This window comes from Paramormyrops kingsleyae, chromosome 24 (assembly GCF_048594095.1).
Source record: "Paramormyrops kingsleyae isolate MSU_618 chromosome 24, PKINGS_0.4, whole genome shotgun sequence".
NCBI classification, from domain to species: Eukaryota; Metazoa; Chordata; class Actinopteri; order Osteoglossiformes; family Mormyridae; genus Paramormyrops; species Paramormyrops kingsleyae.
In genome coordinates, this window is record NC_132820.1 from 7830280 (window position 1) to 7840652 (window position 10373).

Sequence of the window (10373 nt, forward strand, 5' to 3'; positions counted from 1 at the left end):
GGGTCGACGTCACACTGACTCGATGATGACGGTTCCCCCGCAGAGTAAAATTAAATGCCTTGACTAAGTGCTGTCGGTGCGAGAACAACTTACCTCGTGATTATCTCATTGGCCAGACGGCAGCTGTTGACTCTGCGGCAGCTCTGGTTCTGGGTCGCTGGCGTGGGTCAGGAGCCGGTGGCCAGGAGCGGGTGCACGGGGTCCCTCTTAACTCCTATGGAGTTGCCGTGGCAACCAGACAAGCCCAAGTTTTTCATCCGGATGGGAAAAACCACCCCGGAATGAGACCACCTGTGCCGGTAAGTTGGGCAGGGAGTAAATGAGCTTTATACAGGTACAAATATCACACTACCGCTGCCACTCAGTGAGTTAGGATACTGTGCCTGTGGTCATAAAGTCATAGGTTCAAATCCCAGTAGGTAGAGTGATTTCACCACTGGGCACTTAAACAGAACCCTTAACTCCCCCTTGCTCACTGAACCTACTTTCTCAAAAATGTACAACACTTTTGATAAGTGTCTACTAAATGAATGAAATGTTGCAAAGTTATTCCTTTTTTTTACCACACTAAGACACAGGCGTAATCAGTGAGTGTGATGCCAATGACGGCAGCCCTATTACAGGTCAGGGGGGCCAACCCACCTAGAAGGGGCCCGGACCTGACCTCCTTCTGGTTCACCACCGGGCACCAGTCTCATGATCTGTCAGTGTGACGTGGGGTCCGCCCCACCTGATTAAGAACCACGAGTCAGTTGTTAGTTAATAGCTATGATTAACTAATGATGCTCTGGGGTGAATCAGCATGAGTGTCCCAGGTTAGTTACAACAACCAGCTCATTTACTGTAATCAGAGAGAAAATTTGTGGGGCAGAGTGTCGTCAAACGATGACCTGAAGCATCATCAGAACGTCATGTTATGTCTAGAACTGTGAGGAGATTCAAGTCTACACTTGTTCTCCCGCCCAGCTCCCAGCAAAGCTGAACCAAACAATCAAGAACAGACCAAACAATTATAAAAAAAAAAAAGCAAACAATCAAGAAAAAAACAAACAATTATGAACGAACCAAACAATCAAGAAAAAAAACAAACAATTATGAACGAACCAAACAATCAAGAACACCGAATATCTGTGCTGGGAGCTGAAAGGGTACAAAAACATGTCCTGGGGTTCCACGAGGACTGGGTTCAGAAACGTCATTTTAAGGTCTATTTCTTTCACCACCTGGAGATTTAAAAAGGAACACACAGAAGACTAGCTACGGTGTGAAATTGAGGTCGCTCACCAGTCCAATTTCCTGCCATGGCTGCATCACTTCCTATTTGCAGTGGCAGGCGGTAAAGATGGCCGACGCTCAAGCAACAAAGCAATTTCCCGCACCTTGAACGCTGCCTACTTTCTCAGCCACAGGGTGGCGGGATACAGCTGCTCCCTGGCTGTATATCTCGGGCCATTCCGGTGCTTTTTACAAGACAGAGCACAGAGCCTGTCACCGAGCTCTCTAGGGGAGCGGATTCCTATCAAGTCGAGCGTATTTGCGTTAGAAAGTAAACATTTACTCAGTGTTGAGTTTTCAGCGCTCCAGTGAGTCAGCTTGCCGTGAAGCATGCGCTGAGATGACCCGGAGAGTTCTGTGCCTCTGAGGTGCTCGTTTTTGCCGTGCCCTGGTGGTACCGGCCCATGGCTGTGACTGACCCCGCCTACCGTAGCTGATCAACATCATTCCACTCCGATTAGCTTCTGGCTAATGGACTGAGGATTCCCAGATGCTGCTGACGCCCCCCCCCCCCCCCCCCCACACACACACACACACACACACGGGGCAGGTGGAAACAGGCATGTTGGTGACCAATCATGATGGGAAACGCACATGCAACACAAGGTCACATTCCAGGTGTCATCCTCAGCCCTATCGGGTAAAGATTCACAGGAAGTCCAGTTTCCACAGATGAGCTCCTGTTCCCTTATTCGGCAGATTAACTGGTAACAGATGTGTCACGGAGCTCCCCCAGTGCTGCCGAAACCGGGCAAGGAGGGGGGCAAGGAGGTGGAGAAGGAAAGGAGGTATTTAAGAGGCCGGAGATGGGTGAAACATGGAGGCACCGTGACAGAAACGGTAAAGGGGAAACCATTTGTGTACAGGCAGCTGACCTTTGACCTGCAGAGCATTCTCCACATATGTCCTGCTTCTATGTTGTAATTTTCTTACTTATTGTATGACTTTACCTTCATTGTTTATTCCTATTTTTATTCATTCATCTTTCTCACTCATGCAGATCTAGGCTCTCTTTTCCAGTTCTCGGAAGGCGTATGGTGTAATCTCTCCCGCTCTCTCTCCTGCCATCAACAGGCCCTAACCTCATTATTGGTCCTTTCTTTAACTTCTTTTCCCAGCAGGTGGGTCCCCACAACACGCTGACCTTCCGCAGGGAGGGAGGGAATTCTTGGAATAAGTGAGTGTTGAACAGCGTGGGCAGAGTGCCCCCACGCCCCCCGCACCCCTGGGGTGTATGTTCAGAAAGCAGATACGTCACTGCTCACCCTTAAAGAAAAATGAAGACGACGTTGGCAATCTGACTCCTAGACAGGAATGTGAGGTTGTTGTGGTTTTCCGGCAGAGTGTGCGAGCCTTTTACTTACAAATACACAAAACCGACACAAACACACTCACTCAAACTCAGAAGTGCTTTTTGCTGAAACTGGAATGGGAGGGGGGTGCACTGCACTGGGCGGGGGTTTGGTAGATCACTGGAAGGAGGGGGCCGTTCTTGCGGGGAGTTTATAAAAGAACAAGGGCCCGGGGGAAAAGGGGTGAAAAGAAAAGAGAACTGCAGAGAGAAAGGGGAAGAGCAAGAACAGAGAGGAAGAGAAAAGGCACAGAGAATTTTCTGGAACAATCAACCATTCAGGCGAAGGGGGTCCCCGAAACTGTGACTTACTCAGTCCCCTTGTACACGATTCTGCTGGCGTGGGGGTGACACCGTCAGGAGGCACAGTCACGCCGCATCACTGGGGTCCTCCCTCCACGCTGCTCTGACTCTCAGCACGCTGCTGCTGCAGCCGCTTTGCACGGAGACGCACGAGGACCTCGCCGAGGTCTGCCCCGCCACGAGAGCCTGATATTTACCACGATCAAAACAGGACACAACACAAAGTGTGAGAGGGTCCTTACTGTGAGCTCCCGTACAGGACAACAGCTGCGTGTCTTCATAAAGTCACTCTCTGGTGTAAGTATAGCGTTCTAAAAAAATTCTTCTTAATACTTTACTTGAGCGAACACAAATAACTTACTCAGTTACTACTCAAGAACAAATCATGACCTAATTTACTTTCTGCATGAAATACATGAACCGTTATGATCGATTAATGATGAATGAACATGGGATCAGTACGTAACTAACACTTAGTTACTAATTCATTAATACATTAAGTAAGAGTGTACTACTACATTAATTGTACCCTCAAAGTTACTCAATACTTTAAAACTTTTAAACGGTAGTTTGTTTTTAGAACATATTCTTAAACTTTTGACTTGCTGCCAAAAGATTTTTAGATTCTTTCAAACCTTAACTTCAGTTTTTGAGAAATTTTCGAAAGATGTTGCTGTGATGATTTTTTTTAAAGATGTTACTTTAGTCCTCAGATTCCCCTCTAGCACGCATAACATCTTTAAGCAACTTTTTCCAGTATTATGTGTCAAGAAAATATGTAAACTATCAAATAATCTTGACATTTTGCATCCCATTTGGGTAGAACTGTTTGTATAAGGAGTTTGTGTAAGAAGGTATGCAGGTATCAGGTTTCCACTGCATGATCCCAGTATGATTGTTTACTTGATATCACATCTCTCATCTGAAAGTATTCAATAAAGAAAAAACACCTGGAGAATCCGGCTCTTTAGGAAAGCATGTGACAGCTCAGCTCTCATTTATGATATAAACACTCCTCAATGGAAATCAAAGGGCGTAACTCGTGGTGAAAGAGAGAGCGCGTACCAGCACGATCTCAGCGCACTGGGATGTTTTAAATACCCGTGTCAGATAACTGATAAGTACATCCACCTTGCTTAAAACTAGGAGCCATGCTCTTACAATCCTGTGTTAATCCTAGTTTTTTATGGAAGAGATATATTGTTATATAAAATGTGTTTTAAGACACAGTGCAGCAGGATTTAAATTAAAAGATTTCAAGTCCCGAAAAAATAACAATAATTTAAAAAAAAAAAACGATTTGGATGATTTGTGTTATATAAACTATGATTTAAAACTCAAGGGCTGCTTTGAGGTGCTGGAAAAAGTTTTTCATGACATTAGGCTATTTAATTAAATAGTTCTGTTGCATAAGCAGGGTTTGTGGTTTAAGTGTTTCCAGTAACAACGATTACCGAGGAGGGTGGAGAGCCACAGCCACAGGCTGATGAATTCTGGGTAAATATTCTGCACTGCACTTTAAAATGACAGACAATAGTATTGTATTGCTGTCATTCACATCACAGGGCTGTGCGACGCTATTGGCCCACGTGGGATTCTGAGTCTTTCATTCTGGATGCCTGTCAGTTTTCCACATGCTACCAAGAAATAATGCAAAATGCTCCATCTTCTGGGCTTTTCATATATATATATATTTTTTGTTTGCATTTTGAGGCTTTGAAAATGACAGGGCAAGTTAACATCCTGTGAAGTCAGTGCTTTGTGACTCAGCAATGCGCTGAAAAGGGGTTTGTGTCAACAAAAAAAAAAAAAGGTGCACATAGTCACACATAATCACTCACAATCACATATCATATAGTCATGTAGTCACATATAGTCAGACGTAATCAGACAATCGCACACAATCACATTCAAACAGATTCGGGTGACCACCTAATCCATTTCAGGACGGACACTATGGCCTACTTCAGGTTGTGCAAACTACTTTAAAACTGAAATCCTCCCATGCTTGGCTAAATAGTTGGGTTCATCTTGTACTTTTACTGGTTTGTTTCCTTGATTAAGAGACTCATCCAGCTGTTTCACATGACCATTAGTGACTCATGCATGATTATAAGAGACTGACCAATCAGCAGGCAGCATGAACTCAGTGCTAAAGTGAAATCCGGGTCCCTTTAATTGAAATGGATGAAAGGGTTGTTTACAAACCCTGTTGTAGTTCATAGTCTCCCTGCTGGCATGATTTAGGTGGTCACCCTAAAACAAACATAATCATAAGCAATCACAGTATCACACATAATCAGACAATCATACACAATCGCACGCAATCATACACAATTGCACGCAATCATATGCAATCACATGCATAATCACATCCAATCACACAGTCAGATGTAATCACAAATGATTGCATATAATCACAGGGTCACACACAATCATTTAATCAAACCTAATCACATGCAAACTGACATAATCACATGCTTGGCATGCATAATCACACAAAATCACACACAATCAGAATCACACAATCACAAGATCATACACAATCACACAGATTCACACATTATCACACACTCACACAGAGTAACATGCAATCACACACAATCACACTCAATCTAGAGATGCTAAACCACATTGTTGGACTGTAGAAGGAAACCAGGGTGCCTTTAGGAAACCTGCAGGAGCAAGGCAAGGACACACAAGCTGCGCACACAAACAGAACCATTATGCCAGCATCCCACACACATACTGCCGTTTGATTTTGATTGCCCACGCCCTCACATGATCACTGCTGTTTGATTTTGATTGCCCATGCCCACACATGATCATTGCTGTTTGATTTTGATTGCCCATGCCCTCACATGATCACTGTGGTTTGATTTTGATCGCCCACATCCTCACATGATCACTGCTGTTCACAGGCACCATGACACCTTCATCTGGCTTACTTTTGCTCGTCTCACTGGCCCTGTTCACATGCCATTCAGCCGGGGAGAACGACCCAGCGGTGCTGAACAGTGTGGACGACTATGACTACTATCCGTACACCGACTCGCCAGATGAGCCCAAGAATTCATCCAGCCGGGTGCTCCCTTGTAACTATGACCTCTGCGAGAACCAGAAGATCCCTTGCGTGAACCTCTCAGTCTCTACTGGCTGCCTCTGCCCAGGAGTGAGTGGACCAAACGAGACCCCAGATGCCCCCGTCCTGTTGGATGTTACCAAGGAGGGCTCGCAGGTGGTGGTGCACTGGTGCTCACCCCCATCTGCTGTCACTCACTATCAGATCCTGGTGGGACGGCACCACCTGCTAACAGCGTCCCAGCTAACCAGGAGGGTGTTGCTGCCGGAGCTGGATCCTGGAACCACGGTGTGCGTGGAGGCTGTGAATCGTGCAGGCTCCAGCCGTCCCACCAAGACGTCATGCAGGCGGTACGAGCTGGCAAATAGCCCCAGCATGGCCGCCTGGGTCATCGGGGGGGTGCTGGCCTTTGTGCTGCTTCTCCTGCTGGCCCTGGTGGTGTTCCTGCTCAGAAGGAACAAGGCCGGCAGCAGGTCTAGAGCCGGCAACCCTTCCGACAGAGGCGAGGTGGTGTTCTGAGAGGAAACAGCGCCCCCTTCAGGGGAATGAACCAAGCTGACGGGTGATACAACAGCCTTTCACTGAGAGGCGAAAACATCTATCAGACTTACTGTCTGAAAATGGCAGTGAAAACAGAATGACTTGGTTGAGCATCCCAGTCAGGGTACCACCCACATCCTGTCCTTCCCAAGAGGTGCTACAGGGTCAAAACTGTCAGTTTTGGGAAACAGATGTCTGATTTTGCTGGGGACACTAATATCTTAAATTTGTGGGGGAGGGGGATATGATTTACCGAACATGAAATGGAAGAACAGGACGACACCTCAAGCACATGTAACAGCCAGTGATACTGGACGCATATGACATTATATGCATAATATGTGCGACCGAACGAAACTGGACAAAGGACAGGATACAACTTTGCGAATCGGTTCATCGCGATATTGTATTATTGGTACGCAGAATTACCGTGGTGTCCTGATTTTTGTAAACGTACACTAAAGAGAGCAAAAATGACTCTCTGAATGCAAAGCAAACTTGCACAATGGCTTAGCATCTCATGTACAGCAATACTTAGCGAGATCCAGGTGAATTGTCTCCCAAGAAAATGATCAAATGAGAGAGAGAGAGAGAGAGAGAGAGAGAGACAGACAGACAGACTTTGGATAAAATTAACTGAGCAATAGCAATAAGCTGATGGTAATTCACCATACTCTATTATTTCTACATATAATCGGTTTGCCCTCAACGACGACTGGAACTGAAAACAAGATTGTTTGTTATTCCATGTTTATTTTCGTGATGCTTCGGTTCTGATCCATTATGCGCTTTGCTGCTGTGATTAGCCCGCCCTTCTGCTTTCTGAAGTCACAGTGGTCCGACTTTATGGATCTGGTAGAGTGGCGCAGGAGTGGCAGCAGAGTTTATGTTTTGAGGTTGATCTCTCAGTGTGTTAGACAGACGGAACTGGGCTGGTGCCAACGCCTTATTCACCCAGTACTGACAAACACACGGTGACACAGACAAGGTCACCCTGCAGATGGTCTGAACTCCTGTGAGTCATTCTGGACTTCAAAAAAAAAAGCTCATCAAAAATGGGTGTAAAAGGTGAAAACCTGTCACGAACTTGAGCGAGTTTATCTGTGTGATAGCTCTGGCGTAACATCGTCATTAAATGGCACGTGGAAATCATCTTAACTCAGTTATAAACGGTAATGGACCGATGGAATGGCGTGTTTAGGGTCACCGCGCGTGAACGACAATACAGGCAACGTCCAAAAACCTTATCTTAAAAATGCGGACCGATACTGCCACCTTGTGGACTCTTTTGATACTTTCATGTTGTTTACACGGCTTGTAGGAAATACGGCCTTTACTCAGGGCGGGTCGGAGGGGCAGGAATACCCTGTCAGATTTTGGGTGTCCAGCACTAGACAGGGGCTCTTAAATTCGTAAAATTATATGTGAAAATGTACAATGGACCGGGAGGGGGGGCAGAGTTTCTAACTAGGCCCCTGCCTTTTCTATCCGTATATCGATATTGTTACTTAACTGTGCAAACATTTTGGCATGGAATGTGCTGCTGATTGTTGCTATGAATGATGAGCCGTTGGTAGTTGCAAATCGCAGGCATTCAGTTACCCGAGTCAACATTATGTCAAGGCTGATGCGGCTGTAACCGAAGGATTTCTAATAATTCGCTCTTACTGCGAAAGTTAGCATCTCCAGCGCCCTCTAGTGGTTACTAAAGGACGCTTCAGTGCATATTACTCAACTATTGTTGAATCATGCATTACGGACGGTCATATTTATAAACGTCTCCTCCTTTTTGCATAGCCTTATCGGGGGTGAGAAGTCTCAGAGCACGATTAGCTATTGACTATAAAGGCATGGCTTAGACAATGCTCTCATTCATGTTTTACCACCTATATAAGTTTATAATTTATTTAGCCTGACCTGCTTTGGCCAAGGATGTAATGAGGAACTCCTAGCACCATTGTATCATGCACATTACTCTCCTCGGTGTCCCATGAAGCCCCGCCCATCATTTATCGAAAGAATGAAGCCCCCTCTCCCTCCCCAACCTGCACGCGCGGTGCCATGACGCTACACGCCCTGCAGACATGGCCAAAGCCGCTGTGTCCGTCCGGGAACCGAGTCATTCCCTCCGCCCATGTAAACACATATAGCGCCCCAGGCTGGCAGAAATTTTTATTGTCATGCAGGTGAGTCTACCTAAACAATTGGAGACGCAACGTTCGGAGATTAACAAATTCTTTAAAGTGGGAGATGCAAAGGAGCCCAGTAAAGGTCCTTTCTTTTTAAAACACATTTTTATTCGGGATGTGACAGCGAGTTACGACTATTCGCTAATAAAACGCTCTGTGTGACTCTGGACACGAAGATCCGCACAAGAATGAATATTTGGGTGAGGCGTGGAAACTGTAGTGCTGACAGAGCAGATGGAAAAAGCGGGAAAAAGAAGGAAACTATGAGATAATCTTACGTCTGCTTAACACATTGGCCAGCAGGTGTGTTTATACGACACCCGGCAAATGACACGTCCAATGTGCAAAAATATTTAGGATATTAAATATTTACATATATCGACATCTGTTAAGCCTTCTAATTAACTAGCAAAATTAATGTTTATGATGTGAAATTGGGTACTAAATTGTTTGTTGGAAGTAAAACCAAGTGGGTACAATAGGAGGCTCCTCTGATTTATTTTAAAACACACCAGGGAAGTCACACTTCTCTATGCATGCTCTCCACCCGGTAAAACGTTTCACAGCTACACCATACTGTGCAACATTTTACAATTCACCATCACAGTTAAAGGTGTCATATGGCCCATGAATAAGGCCGTAAACGGCCCAGCTTTCAAAATTGTCACTTTACAACAGAAAACCAACAAAACAACGAACGTCAAGACTACGGTTTATATTGCTTTAAAGCGTTAGAAACGAAGTTGATTTCATAACTTGACCTGAAAACGCTCACTCGACATAGGCTACCCATCAAGTTTTGGATTTGAAAATAAGGGAAATTTTCCGGCACCCACCGCGAGCCATCCCACCACCCCAACCTCCAGTATCCCTTACATCTTAAGACAGGTGTACAAGAAATCTAAAATAGCCACTTGTCATTTACATGTTATTTTCATTACACATTTTCTTTTAAATTCTCATGTTCACTCATGTGGCTCTCTGGCATTCACTAATGACTTATTATACAGATTTGTTGCAGACTTTGTATCCTTGTTGAAGACGTCACAGAAGGTGAAAGTAACGTTGTTTTTGCCACACACCATTGCCATTTTAACCTCCGCATTTATGACCTGGTTAATGTTGTAAATGACCTGCAGACTACTGCAGGTGGCAGTTCTCGTGAGGCTACTGCCAGTTCAGTTTGAAGAGGCAGAGGATTTTTTAAAAAATATTATAATACGGGAGATTTACGGGAAAATACTAATACGGGAGGACGGCGGGAAAGAGGGGTAAAATACGGTAGTTTCCCGGCCAAAACGGGATACTTGACAGCTATGACACTAGAACTACCAAACCATAAATGAAAATACATAAATTAAGCTCAATAGGTACAAATACGGCTATTATATAAAATGTGCAACTTGAACATAGTTTAACACATAACTGAGTTTTTTTTTTTTATTCGAGTGAGGCAACGGAAATATGCCTTGTTTATCTAACCATTTATATTTAACTTGCTTGAAATGCACTCTGGTTGACTTTACATTTTGACGCACGCACTAAAAGGTTTTCCTTTTGACGTGAGGGATAAATAAATGAATGCGCTACCTTTCACCAAAACATCACTTCGCATGTTTTGTTTCAGAAACAA

General features: G+C 44.8%; 1 protein-coding gene across 1 annotated transcript; it reads left to right on the forward strand.

Annotated features, from left to right (window-relative positions):
- The first annotated feature begins 2764 nt into the window (after positions 1-2764).
- LOC111839567 (LRRN4 C-terminal-like protein) lies at positions 2765-10342 on the forward strand. Its single transcript, XM_023803616.2, has 2 exons — positions 2765-3226; positions 5851-10342. The coding sequence occupies exon 2, from the start codon at positions 5856-5858 to the stop codon at positions 6528-6530; it is 675 nt and encodes a 224-aa protein (XP_023659384.1). The 5' UTR covers positions 2765-3226; positions 5851-5855; the 3' UTR covers positions 6531-10342.
- Positions 10343-10373: the final 31 nt, after the last annotated feature.

Bases quoted from the DNA above. Each gene is read 5' to 3' on its own strand.
- LOC111839567 (XM_023803616.2), top strand. From the start codon at position 5,856: ATGACACCTTCATCTGGCTTACTTTTGCTCGTCTCACTGGCCCTGTTC.